General features: G+C 53.4%; 2 protein-coding genes across 3 annotated transcripts in view; both read right to left on the reverse strand.

Moving 5' to 3' along the window:
• The window catches only part of SLC6A12 (solute carrier family 6 member 12), a 28,191-nt gene extending 18,330 nt beyond the window's left edge, over positions 1 to 9,861 (reverse strand). Inside the window, exons 1-4 of the mRNA XM_032159228.2 lie at positions 9,621 to 9,861; positions 7,736 to 7,820; positions 5,485 to 5,755; positions 334 to 468 (exon numbers count right to left, since the gene is read on the reverse strand). Of these exons, the coding sequence (XP_032015119.1) occupies positions 334 to 468; positions 5,485 to 5,698 (349 nt within the window). The 5' untranslated portion in view covers positions 5,699 to 5,755; positions 7,736 to 7,820; positions 9,621 to 9,861. The remainder of the gene's footprint in view (positions 1 to 333; positions 469 to 5,484; positions 5,756 to 7,735; positions 7,821 to 9,620) is intronic.
• A 4,542-nt stretch (positions 9,862 to 14,403) lies between these two features.
• SLC6A13 (solute carrier family 6 member 13) overlaps positions 14,404 to 16,468 on the reverse strand; it is a 40,156-nt gene continuing 38,091 nt past the window's right edge. For both annotated transcript variants that reach the window (XM_032159225.2, XM_032159227.2), the window contains exons 13-15: positions 16,112 to 16,212; positions 14,947 to 15,117; positions 14,404 to 14,641 (exon numbers count right to left, since the gene is read on the reverse strand). In XM_032159225.2, the coding sequence (XP_032015116.1) occupies positions 14,519 to 14,641; positions 14,947 to 15,117; positions 16,112 to 16,212 (395 nt within the window). In that variant the 3' untranslated portion in view covers positions 14,404 to 14,518. The remainder of the gene's footprint in view (positions 14,642 to 14,946; positions 15,118 to 16,111; positions 16,213 to 16,468) is intronic.

A 16,468-nucleotide genomic window follows, 5' to 3' on the forward strand; every position in this document is an offset into this window, starting at 1 on the left:
CCTGTGAGTGGAGCCACAGGTCAGCCAAGCTTCGCTCGGCTCCAGCCCCTCACTTCTGCCCCCGCAGGGGCCCATGGTTGCCCCAAGAGGCATCAGCACCAAACTGGCCTCCCCCACCTCCCCCCATCAGTGCGAAGGGTCCCAGCTTGCTCTGGAGCCAGTGTTTCCGCACCAGGCTCTCTCCAGCCCACCCATGCAGCCTGGTTCTGCACTCGGCGCAGGATGGGAGTGAGCGGATGGGGGAAGCAGCGGATGGGCAGGAAGGGAGAGACCATGGGGGGATGCAGGCAAGATGGAGACCCCATGAATAGGAAGGCGGGGGAGCGTACATACCCTGGAAGAGGGGGCAGATCTTCCTCCAGGCTGTGACACTCCCTTGGCTGGTGTATTGGCCCAACGCCACCTCCAGGAAGAACACCGGGATGCCGCAGACAAAGAAGAAGATGAAGTAGGGGATGAAGAAGGCTCCTGCAGAAGAGAGAGGCAGGGCTGAGCCACACCCGGGCTCTTCCACAGCCTCCATCCTTTCAGACCCTCCTCCCCCAACAAACCCGCCCTCCACCATCCTGTTCTTAATCGTCCTCCTGACACTTCCCAAGGGCCCAATCAGCTTCCTCCTGTCTGCGTGCCGTCCTGAATGTTAGGCAGGCACAGGTGGGAATGTTCTGATCTGAACCCTACACAGAATGAGAAAAGCCTTGGAAGGGAAATTAATGAAAACTTCGGTGGAAATTCTAATATACGCGCTGTTTGTTTTCTTAGTGTGCTTTACAAATCTAGTCAATAGATTATTTTTGGAATAAACACATGGCGTCTGTATAACTTGATCTGCTTGTTAAACTTTCGATACGTTTTAGAGAAAAACACAAGCACCTCGGAAGCATAATTTTCCCACTAATAATTTTCAGGGTGTTTGTTGCCTTCACCCAGTTCTGATCTGAACCGGGCTTCCAGCAGAGAAGGCCATCATGTGATTAGGTGCCAACCTGCAGGTGCCAGAGGGAGGCCAGGCCTAACAGACATCCAGCAGGTTACACAGGAATGGAATCTCTTCAGATTCCACACCCAGGAGACCTACTTCAGTAGGAGTCACTAAGGCATAAAGCTCGCGTGAGAAGTTCATCTCAGGGTGAATGGATTATTGCGTGTTACACCGTGAGAACGCTGAGTGCTTATTTGGTGCCTACTTCATGTCAGGCACTCTTGTACGTGCTTCATCAACATCACAGTCCTTGCAAAACAACCTCCCACAGGGCGGGCCCTACTGTTATCCCCATCTTGCGGATAATAAAACTGAGGTCACTTTAAAGATGGAAAAACCGAAGCACGAATGAGGAAACTGAAGCACAAACCCAGGCGGTCTGGTCCTGAGGCTGAGCTCGTAATGACTGCAGTGTATACCTCTGATACTTCATATCCATATTATTATGTAGAAAACACAGAAAGTACAGAGGAAAAGAAAGGAAAAAGCGTTGTATATCCTTCCAGATTGCTTAAAAGCACACACACGTGTTTCTTTTTTGCAAAAATGAGAAGTAATTGTGTATCAAATACATTGTTCGATAACCACTTCTTAAATTTTTACCATAAACCTCTTCATGTCAGTAAATACATATCTACCTCATCATTTTGATGGCTGCCTAGTGTTCCACTCTCTGTATCTATCCTAGTGCACTTCGTCAGTATGTTACATTGGACTTTTGGTCATTTCATCCGAAACACTGTCATAATGAAGACCGCTGTCCACATCCTCGTGCAGTTGTCCAATTCATTCCTTAGTACAAGTTACCAGTAGAGGAATTCCTGAGTCAAAAGGTATGCACTTTTTTTCGCTTTGTGTGTGTGTATGATAAAATATGCATAATGTAAGCCACTTTAACTGTTCTTAAGTATACAGTTCAGTGGAATTAAGTATATTTGCAATATTGTGCTACTGTCACCACCATTCATCTCCAGAGCTTTTTCATCATCCCAGACTGAAACTGTACACGTTAAACCCTAACTCCCCATTCCCCTCTCTCCCCAGCCCCTGGTAGGCATGATTCTACTTTCTGTTCTATGCATTTGCCTGTTCTAGGTACCTCATGAAAGTGTAATCATACAGTAGTTATCTCTTTGTGCCTGTCTTATTTCACTCAGCATGCATGCCTCCAAGATTCATCCAGGTCATAGCATGAATTCCCTTCTTTTTGAAGGCTACATAATATTCCCTTGTGTGAACCTACCACATTCTGTTTATCTATTCATCTGTTCATGGATATTTGGGTTGTTTCCACCTTTGGGGTATGCACATTTTTTAAACATGCATTTCCAAATTGTTCTCCAAAACTCTTGCACCAATCTGCATTCCTGACAGCAATATGTGGGGAAGGAAAAAGGTTGTGTCTCCTGGATCCTGGGGTGCCACAACAGGCCAGTAACTCTCCACTGAGTTCCAAAGTCCCTTTGAACCCCATGTTTGCCTTTCCAACCCTAGGAATCCTGGAGTGTTGGTCAGCACAGTGCCAGCAACACCACTGACTCAGGTTTCAGTGGCTTGGGAAGTCCCAGGACCTGGGCTGAGGGGTAGCATTCAGTAGAGGGGCACGGCCTGAGGCCTCCCCAGAAGACAGTTCACAGGATGTCTGTCAGGGCGTGTGGCCCACGGGACTCCTTCCCACCTGTTATGTGCGGGAGGTCCTTCCCTCTGATAAAGGAGGTGGCTTCAGTTCTCACCTGGGAGTGTGGACTTCCGCCCCACAGAAGACGGGGTGACCTCAGGAGGCCTGGAGCTGGGTCTCGCTCAGACTGGGTCCTCCCTGAAAGGGCGGCACTAAGTCTGGACCTTCGGGGGCAGATGAAGAGGTTGGTTCTGGATTGCGTTTGGGCGCCTCTACCCTTGGGTTTTCAGAACGCTAACGCTGCCAACACCCTCCCCTCAAATTCTCTTATCAGTGCCTTGCTTTGGAAGGTTACCCTGCTTCATGTCTCCTTGGTGTCAGCCCAGGCTATGGGCACGGGCGGCCCAGTGATGTCCCACAGGGACCTATACCGACAGGGTGCCCTGAAGCCTGGGGTTGGTGTGAACACCTCTACATTGTGCCTTACCTTTGCTGCGTGCTCTTTTCTGAACCACTCACAACCCGGATAATGGGAACTTCCTCAAGTTCTCTTCTGAGGTGAATGATTTCCAGTTCAGGGCTCTACCCTTTTTCGTAACCAAAGACCTCGTTAGACCAATAGTTTTATGACTCTTTTTTGTTTCTTTTGAAAGATTTTCCTCTACAGAACTATGTTTACTAATTAATAATCAATAAATTTCCCTGCATATATTAATAAAAATCATATTTAACTGCCAATCAGGCCTTATGGTCAGCTTGATATAAACTTTATTATCACTCTGAGTTAGTACAGTTCAGTCTAAAGCAAAAAAATAAAAGACATTTGGACTAGTCTGTGACGTCCTGTTTCCGCATCCATCCATCACTGGGTTGCTGGAAATGAGTAAATGAATTCCTGGTCCTTCTTTACTACCTTTCTAGACCCCCAAGGACCAGTGGCTCCAGAAGGGGACCCCAACCTCATTTGGCCCCTCGTGTTAAAGATGAAAGAAAGGGTGTCTTTCCCAAGAGTTAGGCTGGGACAGAGGTAACCTGGATCCGATATTCCATGATGTTACTGGGGGTACTCATCTCTCTCTCTCCACCCCGCCCCACGGCCAGGACAGAGGCCACAGCCACAGCAGAAGCCAGCACGACAGGACAGAGGCAGGGTGGGCCCCAACACCGTAGCCCTGCCTCCCAGGCTCTAGTGCTGTCTCCCTCCCAGATAGCTGGGTGAGGAGTGTGCCGTGACGCAGGAATTGGTTCCAGGGCCCTCTGCAGTCCTGGGCAAATCCTCTCCACCAAAGAAGGGCTTAGTCTGGGCACCTCCGTCTCCAGCCCTAACATCCTATATGCCATGAGATGGTGGCCCTGGATGAAGAAGGAAACCACCACCCTGCCCCTTCATCTTGCCTCCCCTGACTTTCTGGCCCAGGGTCAGCCTACACTCAGCCTCAGCACCAGACACCGAGCCAGCCCGAGAAAGCCTACCGCTATTTCTTAGGAGCTGTCAGTTCAAGCAGCTTGTGATCGTAACTGTAAGCTTTAAAACACACAGCAAGATACATAGTAGACACTCCGTAAATATTGGTCAGATTTAATATAGTGTTTAGGAGGGTTTTCTCAACAAGTTATCTCTAAATGTGAGTATTCCTTTCTACCTTCCTGAAATGTTTCTAATATTTGCAATAAACATATACCGTTTCCACAAGAAAAATAAAAGTGATTTCAAAAGGCAAAATAAAATGAATCTAACCACTCACAAAGGACGGCACATTGAACGATTCTATTCCTATGAAATAGCCCTAATAGGGATCCATCGAGATGGGCAGCACGTAAGCGGTTGCCAAGGGCTGGCAGGGAGAGGGAATGAGGAGCGACTGCTAATGAATATAGGATTTCTTTTGGGGATGATGAAAATGTTCTAAAAGTGATTGTGGTGATGGTTGCACAATTCCATGACTATACTAAAAACCACTGAATTGTACACTTAGAAAAAGGAATCTGGCCCCTCCCCACCACTGCTAATTTTTACATCCAGTGCTGAAAAATAATAAAATCATGTTTCTCTAATTTCAAAAAAACTCAAAGGCAAGGTATTTCTCCAACCAAAATTGCTTCTGTGGCTCCCATCTCACTCGGAACAGAGCCTGAGTGACCCGTTACCTCTCTGACCTCACGCCGTTATTCTCTCCCTCTCATTCCGCCCCAGCCACACCTGCCTCCTCACTGCTCCTCAGACAGGCCTGCTGCTTCCACCCCCAGGACCCTGGCACTTGCCGTTCCCTGTGTCAGAGTGTTCTCCATCCAGGATACATCCACGACACTCATGCCTTCACTTCCTTCAAGTCTGCTGAAATGTCACCTTCCCCTCTGCACGCCTAGCATTCCCTATCCCTCTTCCCTGCGTCACGCCTCACCCCTCCACTCATCACCGTTTGACATAGAGCACGCTGAACTGTTTGTCCGCAACCTGCCGCAGACACAGTACAACTCCTCAGAATCCTTCCACGGAGTGTAGCACATGGAATGTGTTCTGTTTTGCACCTAGCGCCCGGTCTGGCACGTGACAGGCCTGCAATCATGTTTGCTGAATGAATGACTGAATTCTATCAGCGATTGACCTTTACATAGTCATGAAGGAGCTTGTTAAAAACTAGAATTTCTTGGTCCTGCCCATCACCTAATTTCATCTTCACCGTCGTCCTGGGAGGTATTGTCCCCATTTCACAGAGGGGGACGCTGAGGCTAGTGGTGGAGCTGGAACTCAGACTCAAGTCCTCCAATTCCAAAATAGCCCTCCTTTTATAAACCACACTGCCCAGGAAGGAGGGCCCAGGTAGGAACTGCCCAGCTGCCAGCGCACAGCTCTCCCCACCATGCCTACCCAAAGTGAACTCACCACCTCCGTTTTTGTAGCAGAGATAGGGAAACCTCCAGACATTGCCCAGCCCAATGATCTCCCCGGCCACTGACAGCACAAACTCCATCTTGTTGGTCCATTGGCCCCGATCCTTCACCTGGTCCTCGTCTTTCTGGTCCAACTTCTCTCCCTCCTCGGGGACCCAGGAGGGCGCAGGAGACCCATGCTCTTGCACTGCCACCTTCCCGTCCATGGCCGTGTGGCCGGTCGGGAGGCCCCGCTGGGTGGGCAGGATGACGAGGGCCAAAGCCTGGTGGGAAGAGAAGAAATTAGCTGCAAAACCCGACATGGTCCCGCCAGGCCTGCGCTCCCGTCCCGGTCTCTGCTGTCAGCACGTTGCTGTTCTTCCCAAGTGCTCCACGGAATTTACACCTAAAGTTACACTTCGCTCTCATAACTCTAAGAGCAAATCTTAGTGTTCCGAGTTTGCAGATGAGGAAATCCAGGCCTTGGCAGATGAAGTGATTTGCCCAAGACCACTCAGGAGTAGAACCGTGATGAAAACTCAGGCTCGGGCTTTTCATTTTCATGTCCCTTTTTATCTGTACAGCTCGCCACCATCCCAGCCGGCCCATCTGCCCAGGTCCTTGATGTCTGCTGAGTGGCCTCAGCCTGGCCTCTGGCCTCCAGGTCAGAAGGGATCAAAGGCTGCCGAGATAGCAAGGGTCGAAGGGCAGGTGTGGCCGAAGTGACTGCCTGGTTCTCTCCTAGCCAGCTGTGTGCTAAGGTGATCGACCCACTCGGGGTAAACAGGGGAGCCAGCAGCTCTGGGCAGCTGATTGGGAGGAAAAGAGAAGGTGGGGCCTCTGAGCAAGGCCAGATGACAACAAGGATTGGCACCAGGGACAAGTGTAAGCTTTCGAGGGAGCCCCAGCTCCTCTTCTCTCTGTTGCGTCTCTGTCCTGAGAAAAACTGGGGGGCCCTGGTGCCAGAAGGGACCACCGGACCAGTTCTCACCTGGCTGGCAGGGCAGTCATCTCCCGATGACCCCCAAGGTGAGCAAATGACTGGCCTCTCAAGAGGGAGGCCCAGCAGTGGCTGCCCATCTCAGCAGGTCACTGCCCTTCCCTTCTCCCTGCCCTCCCAGAGAGCCCAAAGCTCCCTAGACCTCCAGAAAAGTGACGTGGGCCATTCTCAGTTCTACTCGCTGTCCCTCGGCCTGCCTGTCAACTGCCAGGAGATAAATCCGCTTCTGTCAGGGTGTATCTCCAATCTATGTTTGCCTTCTCCTCCCTCTCATACACACAACCAATTACCCTGAGGCCACCTCTGCCTTTATTCCCAGGAATTGCCAAGAGGAGGTGCCCCAGACTGTAGAGGGGAGCTCCCATCCCACAGCCCCTCACCTCTGAGGGGTATTGAAGGAATCAAAATGACCAGGTCTACCAAGTGCCCCACGTTCCTCCAAGGCTCTGGAGAAACAGGGATTCTTTTTATTAAGGAAGAGTCTGTGTTTATTTACTGGTCCTTTTAACCCAGGCAACAGCCCAAGCCCAAGTCAGTTAGAAAGGCGCGGGCAGGAGCCATGTGAGGTTATGGAAATTTTTGAAGGTGACTTGGAGGGTGCAGGTTATCCCAGGAATGGGAAAGCGTGTCAGAGTGAAATTCTGGTATTGGCACCTACTCAGAGGCTTCCACTGCAAGCTCAGCCCAGGAGGGAGGATGAGGATAGCCACCCCGTGGGAATCAAAGGCCTTGGGTCTGTGTTATAAGGGAGAAGGCAGGGGGAAAGGGGGCAGAAAGAGCCTCTGGGTTCGGAGTATGTGATCAGACCCATTGGGGCTTTGAGCACTGGAGGCTGGGGATGAAAAAACGGAGAGGTGGCCCCAGGGGAGAAGTTGGTAACATCTGAACCCAAATGTAGATGTTGCTACAGAATTAGGAATGAGGCAACCTGAGAAATGATTCCAGAATCATCACCAAACAAATTAACAAACTAGTGAACGAGCTTGAAAACATGCATGAAAATGCACCAGACAGGAAACCCAAGTTCTAATCCAGATCTAGCTGTTAATAATAATAATAGGTTACCGTCTGAGTCAGCAGTATGTTAAAAACAGGCACTCTTTCTGTGTATTATTGAAGTGCATCCTCGTAAGAATCTTTGAAGTTAGGTATTACTATTAGCCCCACTTCATGTGTGAGGAAGTGAAGCTCCAAGAGATGAAGGAACAGTGCCTGGCGCCGGCAGGGCCTCAGGACACTACTCTCGATGCTACAATAAACTTACCAAGACAACGAGTGGTGGAGCTGGGTCTCTAACTTGCTGTGTGACCTCAGGCAAATCACACCTCCTCTCTGAACTTGAAGTCTCCCTGGAAGAGAGAATGAACGCTGCTCAGCAGGCGCTTTCGGAGGGTGAGGGGATAAAAACAAGACTCAGTAAAAAGACGGAGAACTGACTGCCTCTGCTCGCCGGCCATAGCGTTGCTCATCTCAGGGCAAGCCCCAAGCACAAGGGCCCCTAGGGCAGTGGTCAGAAATGAGCCTTACTGTTCCCAGACCACAGGCAGCTATGGCAGGACCAAGGTGGTCTCAAGAGTTGGGGGAGTGGAGGCTTGTTGGGGAGAAGGAGTAAATGCAGGGAAAGCCAGAGGGGAGCAGGGGTAGGGAAGCAAATCACAGAATCCAGTTTGGGCCCAGGATTTGGGTTTCATCAGAAATAGGGGAAGAGAGAAAAGAGAACATGAGCTGATGAACTAACACTGACACAACATGTTTTTTTAAAAAATAAATAAAAATAAAAATAAATAAAATAAAAAAGTAATTGGGAGGCACATAACTTGTGGTTAAGAATGAAAATCCAGAATGGCAGAATGAAAGCAAGAGCAAGTGAAAAGGGCAGCTGGCCCCGAGCCATGGCAACTCAAGGGGAAACCGGCTTGAACTGCAGCAAGAGGGATTTAAGTTAGACTCAGGGAGGAAATGGCCCAGAGGATGTTAGACACCAGAACAAGCTGTACTGCGTTCTCCTTTCTGGGCTACTTTTAAAAGGCAAAGGACCACACACCCCACCCCCGCTGTGCCCTTCTACCTCCAGCTTCGGCTGGCTGCCTCTCCAAGGCCTCCCACCTGCTTGCTAAGCTGGGGCAGGGGGTGAGGGATGGGGGACGGGCCTCATCATACTTCAGTGCCCTCCAGAAGCAAACACACCAATTTCCACGCCGGGCTTGGTGCTGCCCAGAGAGGAAATCTTCAAGAGACTAGAAAGTCCAAAGTTAACTGTTTTCAGGAGCTGGGCATGTCGCCAGAGGCCCAGCTGGGGCTAGCAGAGGGGCAGACAAGACCAGAAATGCTGCTGCCCGTGTGCTGCTTGGATCCCAGCTCTGTCCCCTTTGCTCCCCAGTCCAGCAAAGGAATAGCTCAGACCCTGCACACGGGGGATGGGACACCCAGCCCCTGCCTCAGTCCACACCCACATACCAACACCCATTCCCGTACACACACTGGTGCCATTTCCCGTCACGTCCCTTCGCGCACACATACCTGTGTGCGTGGCACCAAAACCTGGCTCTCTCTGTAGTCCTTCACACCCTGTGAGCTGCTGGTCTCAGCTGGTGGCTGACCGCAACTCTGCTGAGTGCCCGCCTTGGGCACAAGCACACCCATGGCACCCACTGCCCAAACCAAGACAGCTTCCTCCTGGGAGATGCCTGGCACCCAGCTCGTCACGCTCAGCCGGCAGGCAGCAGGCAGGAGCCCCTCACCTGTGATCATTTACTGCAGTTCCTGGGCCCTCAGGAATGCCCCGAGGTTTCTCCTGTCCACTTCTCCTTCCACCTTGCTGGGCACCATCTGCTCCCCTCCCCTCGTCAGATGACCACCCCTGCTGTCACCCACTGCCGTGACCAGCTCCCCATCGCTGGACATTCCTGCTCCACAGGCTAATTGCTGAGCTGCTCCCACGCTGGATGGGGCGGAGTTGGGGGCACCCCTTGCCCTGAGAGTCGTGGGCATCAGACTTGCCCTTTGGCCTGAGGTTATCTCAGGTCCTGCCCCCGCCGCAGACACGCACAGTTCCACAGTCTCGCTTCCCAGGGCTCTATCCCTCCAGCCCCTCTGAGCAGCAGTTGGAGGCTGCAGAGGCAGAGCCAGCCCCTCCACTTCCTGCTCACCTCAGTCCCCAGCACCGGCTCCTGTGGTCAGCTCAGCTGCAGGCATCAGGTCTCCAGGAGAGTCCCAGGGCAGCTGCTTATGGGAAAGCCAAGAGAGCCGGGACCTGAAAGGGAAACTGCCCTCCACGTTCACGCCTAACCCTGTTCCTCCCAGTGCAGAATCCCATGTGACTTGTCCAGGGACTCCCAGACAGAAGCTGTGTGTGTGTGTGTGTGGGGGGGGGGGGGGGGGGGTGTGTGTTGGGGAGTGAAGGGACAGAGAAATACCAGGAGCAACAGGAGGGACTGAGGCCAAAAGTTTGTGAACCAAGATTACAACATCCAACCTCAGGAAGTCAAGTCCTCTGTCCCCAGCACTCCCACCCCCATCCCACTCTCACTGTGAACCCACTGTCTCCAGACTGGTGCCCTCCCAGTGGGCACAGTCCCATGAAGGCCCCTCCAGAGCTGGGCTGAGCTGCTCCCTTGGGCAGGGGAAGGGGCTCAAAGACTCACACCCTGACCTCACCTCCCCTCCCCCTGCTCCTGCTCCCTGCCCTTCCCCCTTCCCCCTTTTCCCCTATCCCCTTCCAGAACCATCTCCTTCCCAGGGACGAGGAGACGGGGATGTGCAGCACGGGGGACAGCCCTCTCTTACCAGAGACTCCAGGATGTAAATTGAGAACGTTGGGAGGGGAGGTGACCTCACTGACGAGGGCAAGGGAGGGCAGTGAATCACACGCTGGAGTTTTCCACCAAGTACCTGCCCTCTGTGGCTTCCAGGCACGGCCCTGGACCTTCACAACCACTACCCCTCTCCTTGGGATTTTCCTAGAGAAAGCACCCAGAGCGTATCTCAAGAAGCAACGTAGAGAGGACCCAGGCTTGGGACCAGACAGACCTGAGTTTCTTCTCCTCCTCTATCATGTATGAGTCACGACAGCTAGGCAAGGCTCAGCCTCGGTTTCCCAGTCTGTCAAAGGTAGGTAACGATACAATATCTACTTTGCGGGGTTGCTGTGAGGGTGCAGGGATATCACAGGTGCTTAAGAGGAGGTGTGGGTGTTGGTTGTGGGTCCTCTGGAAGCAGAGGCTGGGATGGTGGGGTGTCTGGTCCCAGGCACCTCTGGTCACTGCATAGCACCAGGCACCTAGTTAGAATTTGTCTGGAGTGGCCTGGCAGCTATCAATGGGGAAGGGTAGTTTTTGAATACATGTGCCCTACGCCACATGCCCAGTGAGCTCCTCCAGAACAGCATCCTCGTCACTGTCCCTGAGCACGCCCACCTGGTGCTGGGTACAGCACTGTCCCACCGCCCTTCATTCAGAATAGCTGCTGCCTCCTTCAAGACAAAGGAGGTGCTTCTTCAGCTCGAGGTGGTATGAAGGGAGAGGAAGTTGTGGGGAGAAAGGGAAATTTCCTTTCACATGTGCTTCCTCTGTGTATTTTAGAACTTCCCAGCAGGGGTGGGGTGTGAAGTGAGACTCTCAGTCTGTAGTTTTCCATCAAGCACCCCCACTATATGTCTCTCGGGCCCCTCTCCGCATCTCCTGTGGGGTCCCGCATGAAGAGGAAGGCAGAGCACGTCTCAGCTCTCAGACCCATTGCCTCTATGAAACCAGAAGCCGGGCTGGGGGTCAGCTGTGGCACAGTAGGACATGGCCCAGCCAGAATCCACACTTGAGCTACCCCGGTGGTCAGGTGTGGCCTGTCCCTGCATGTCAGGTCCACCGTGGATTGACCATAAAGCTATTGCAGAGGGGACATCAAAGTCCATGCAATCACCCAGCAGCAGCGACCCCAGAACAAAACACCAGCCTCTCCATAAAAAGGAGAAACAGGGGAGAGGATCGGACAAGCCGAGATGCTGCGTTTCCTTGTTGGTTCCCTCAAAAATGACATTTAGCACCTGCAGTGTGACATGCTTTCTGTGAGTCTAAGACTGGGGACAGCAAGGATATCTCTAAACTCTTCCCGAGCTTTCCTGTGATGCTGACAGTCCGATGTGGTGGGGCTGGAGCCACGGGAAATAGGATGGGTTTGCCCGAATGTGTCCCCAGGGCAGCTGTCCCTATAGCATCTGCTGGACTCTAACAACACTGATGTGAGTAGTACTATTCCTGTTTTATGGAAGAGAAAACTAAGGATCAGAGAGGTTAATTTGCCCAAGGTCACACAGTTAGTAAGTAAAAGGGCCAGGATCCAAGCCAGGCCTGCAAGCCCCTTTGAAGGAGTATGCGCAGCTGGCTGTGGCATCTCTGAGTTTGTGCACATGTCTCTGAGCATAAGGAAGGGCTGGTGCCTGCTTGCCTGTGTGTGGATCTGAGACCTGGGTGTCCATGTGGGCAAGGTCTGAGGCCCCACGCAGCCTGGTGGGCTCAGTGCCTAACAAGCTGCTTCCCCACAGCCCTGGGCGTAGTCTGTAACTCTCCTGCTACCTCTGCTTCTGCTCTCCCTGTTCAACTGGCCCCCAGGCTCTCAGTGCTTGCCTTTCTTCTCTAACAGGTGTGGCCTCCAGACAAGAGAGGGCTCCCTTCCTTTTGGGTCTTCTTCTCTGGAAACTCCAAGATACAGGGCCCACCGCCCCCCACCCCAGGCTGGGAAGCAGGTGTCACTGACTCGGCTGCCCTACACCCCCACTGCCACCCCCATCTCTTCGGCCTCTTTGGCTAAGCCCAAGGTACTCCTGCTTCCTTCCCTCAACCCTGACCCCTGACCCAAGCCAGCAGCATTCTCACATCTCTGCCTGCCAGTCCCACCTGCGCTGCTAGAGCCTCACCCCCTCAGCCACCTCCCTCCAGTTTGATGACCTCACACCGTGTGTCACCAAGTGACTGAAAGGACCCTCACACCCATTACCTCCTTTAAGACCTACAACAAGCCCTGCTTGGAGAAGGCGTGCACGGCATTTTCTGCAACTGCAAAGCAAAGAACCTGAATTCCAAGTGACTGCACAGACACACAGCAAGTTCTGGAAGCACACCTCCTGGTTCTTACACCAATAGGTGACTCACACCATGTTCCACCATCAGGAAGCTCCTAGATGCGACTCAGATCACAAATGAGTCCCACGTTCCCGCTGAGGCCGGCAGTTCTGGCAACTTTGGTCAGATGGATGGATAGAGACAGGTATTATCCCCTTAGAGCCCAACCTGCACCATGAGGTCCTGCCCTACCCCAGTTATTATTTTCCACAGCTCTTTGCCCTTTTCTGTCATGGTATCTGTCACTCGTTGTTTAAGAAACTGTATCTGTTTTTGCTCCTGGCATGTCACGAGCACAGCACGGCACCACGTGGGAGGTGTTCTGTCAACAGTGCCCGATGGACGGAGCTGCTGGGCTTGCAGCACCCGAGTTCCGGCCTGCCTCTCCAGCAGATGTATTTCTCCCCCGGTAAGACTGAGATTGAGCCCAGCACCCTCGGGGAATGCCCAAGTAGTCATTCTCCAGGAAGGGGCAGCCAAGGCTGACATACAGTAGGACTGCTGTCGTTAATCTTCACCAACTCTTCCAACGACAAAAAGTCAAAAATTGAAGACTAGCAAATATTTCAGTGCATTTTTTTCTACTAGTGGATATGTGAAAACTAAGATCACCCAGGGAAGCCTGTGCACCCTTAGACTGCAGCCCTAAGAGTCACAGGACACACCAAGGGCAGCACCAGAAGACCCATCTGAACAAAGGTGGGCACATGGGCAGGCCCCCGAGCCTGCGCACAGGCAGGGAGAGATGCAGCTGTGTGTTCAGCCACTTCCAAAACCACACACAAAGCAACAGCCAGAAATATGTGGGCCCGGGCTCCATGCTCATACCCAGAGGCAAGGCTGCAGAGACACACCTGTGGCACCCTCTGGGCATCCCCTCCCCCATGCCCACTGACCCCCAGTGGGCGTGGACTTCCTTCCACCTGGATCCTCTTTGCAGCATCACCCTAAGAGCTCCTCCCTGCAGCTCAGGCCCTGACAGTAGAGCTGTGGCCATGGCAGCACCACCCCCTCGTGGCCACATCTGGCGGTGCCCCGGCATCCGGTGTCTCCTCAGAAGAGCGAGGCGGCTCCAAGGAAGTGGCGTCCCTCTGCTGGCTGAGCCGGGCAGCGCCCTCCTCTGCCAAGGCTCCCCGCACCTGCTGCACTGGGGCGTGGTCATAGCCGGCCCTCTCCCACGTCCCCCGTGCCCGGCCTCGGTGGGCACACAGGCACAGTTTTGGCCGCTGGGGGTAGGCGAGGACACAGCAGGGAAAGTGGGCAGGAGGAAGCTGCCACCAGCCTTTCCCTTTCCTCTGTCTAGGACTCGGGTCTCCTTCATGTGTCCCTCAATTTCCTTTCTTATTCAACAGCGCAAAGGCAGAGGAAGGAAGCTGAGGACGCGTGGAGAGAGGCTGGGCAGCCTCCTCTGGTCCAGATGCCTGATGATGGAGGCTGTCAGCCTGGCCCCACCACCCGCCCCCATCACTGTGCTGAGTGGGCCCCAGGGATAACTCAGTGGGGGAGGCTCGGATGGGGAGGGGCAGGGTCCTAAAGCCATAACTGTAACGTGGGGAAGGGTCAAGGCAGCCAGGCGGGGGGCAGAAATCAGACAGAACCGCCAGCAGTCAGCGGGAAGAACGTGGATTTAATGGAATGAAGGATGAGAGGACCTGAAGCCAGCAACAGTCTCGCCCCACCCACCAGCCCCCACCCAGCTTCCCAAGGGTCTCAGAGGGACACTCTTGGCACTGGCCTTTCACATCTGTTCAGCAACCCCTGAGCTGAAAAGTTGGAGTGGGAGGCCTCCAGCTCAGCAGGTGGACTCCAAAATACCCCTCTTGTCTTATCCACTCCAGGTCGGGGGCAGGGAAGCACATGGGGCTGCTTCTGCCCCGTCCCCTCTGCAGCCATCCCCACGGCCAGGCTCACAGGCACCATCCAAGGCCTGCCCCCTAGCAGTGAGACTCCAGCTCTGTGAGTCTGAGCAGTGAGGTCCTGGGGGTGGCGGGAGCCGAGGGTCCTGCTGGGTTCCTCTGGGGCAGGTCCTCGGCTGGGCAGATGAGCTGACGGATTCTCTGCGGGGCGAGCGGAGGTGGCTGTCAGGTGCGGAGTGGGGGCAGGTCTGCCAGCTTCCCTCGTCACCAACATCTACCTGCCTCCTCACACACAAACCTGCCCTCCGGTCATCACAGCCGCTGTCTGGGAGTCCCCCTGTGTCTTCCTGAGACTTCTCAGCAGGCACTCTGTCGCTCCCTGACACCCAGGCTGGGCCCACTGGCCCCTCCATACAACTGTGTGCACCCTGGCTGGCAGCCCACCTGTCAGTGCCTGCGAAGGCTCCCAGCCCCTCTGGCTGCTTTCCTGCCCACAAAGGCCCTACCTCTCTGAAGGGGCCCTTGAGGGTGCCGAGTCTGTAGAGGCTCCAGGCAGGAATGCAGACCATGGAGGACAGAGCCAGGAGCCAGCCCAGGGCATCGCCCCACCATGGGTACGTGTACTTCTTGTTGTAGGTCAGTGGAGTGTACTTGATCAGAGAGAAGAGGAAGGTGGCCTGGGGGGGGACAGCAGAAGAGAAAGGGGTTGGGGGGTGGGGGCCTTGTGCCCTCAGCTCCCCCGCCCCCAGCAGCCTGGCAGAAATCACCCTCCAAGCCTGGATTCCCTCTAGGCTCTTCTGGACCAATCAGCCTCCAATCTTCTCCATCCACACTCTGCCCAAAACCCATACCCTCCAGCAGTATACTCTGTCACTCCAGGGCCCCTGTACCCCTGGGCACCTCTGTGTGCAGCTGACTCCCAGTTAGGTTGTCATCATGTGGCCACTGCATGCTGTGAGGTATTTACTACCTCTCCTAGACCATGAGCTTGGGGTACGAGTACACCTCAAGGGTAGAGACCATGCCTCGTTCTCCCTCTGCTCCTCAGTTACATCTTGCACACAGTGGGGGCTCAGGAACAGCTGACACAAAGAGACAAGGCCAAAGGAAGCTGCACGTTGGGGTTTCAGGCCCACATTCTGGAGCCAGGTTGCGTGGGTTTGAATCCCAGTTCTCTGCAACTTTCTAGCTTGGGCCAGTGGCTTAACAACCTCTTCAACCTCAGTTTCACCTGTAACACCAGTGTAACAACAGCACTTCCTTCATGGGACTCTTGTGAGGATTAAATGAGTTAATACGTGTTAAAGCACCTTGTGCCCAACACAAAGTCAGTGCTCTATACCGGCTGCTGTTACCATTGCTGTGGTTATTGGTATTATTATGAGCAGCCCAAGGCACCCGGGTTTCAGTCCTGGCCTGTGACGTTAGACTCACACTGTGGTGTTGGTCAAACCGTCTGACAGCTCTGGACCTCAGTTTATCCTTCTGCGAAATGGAAAGGAAGAATCTATCTTGCTGTAGTTTTCTAGAATCCAAAAGGAGGATGAGTGAAAATCTAAGATGATTTTCAGTTCCTACAAAGAAGTCCATTGCAGGGCTAACGGCTTCTCTACCCTGCTAGCCACCATCTCTCCCTCCCTTCATCTGACTTTATCCCCGAAATGATCTTACTGTGCACACAGCTGGTGTGAGGAAGAGCCAACAGTATTTGATAAGAGGCCATGGCCTGTACCCAATCATGTCTTCGATGTTGTCGTAGAAGCGCCTGGCTCCTAAACGGAGAAGAGAAGAAGGACGGGGGAGAAAGTCACTCTTCGGCACCCAGGACATCAGGATGGGGCCACAACCAGATCAGAATGGGCAGGGACCCATAAAGAGATGACATCACAGCTGTCCATTCAAATCGTTGCTGGGAGAAAGCTCTTCCCCGGCATTCATAGGCATAAACAGCAGGACTTGGCTTGGGTACAGGCAGTCACTTCCTGATTATCGAGGTTGTCAAAAGCTGAAAACATTTGGACAGGGCAG

This window comes from Hylobates moloch, unplaced genomic scaffold (assembly GCF_009828535.3).
Source record: "Hylobates moloch isolate HMO894 unplaced genomic scaffold, HMol_V3 SCAFFOLD_8, whole genome shotgun sequence".
NCBI lineage: Eukaryota > Metazoa > Chordata > Mammalia > Primates > Hylobatidae > Hylobates > Hylobates moloch.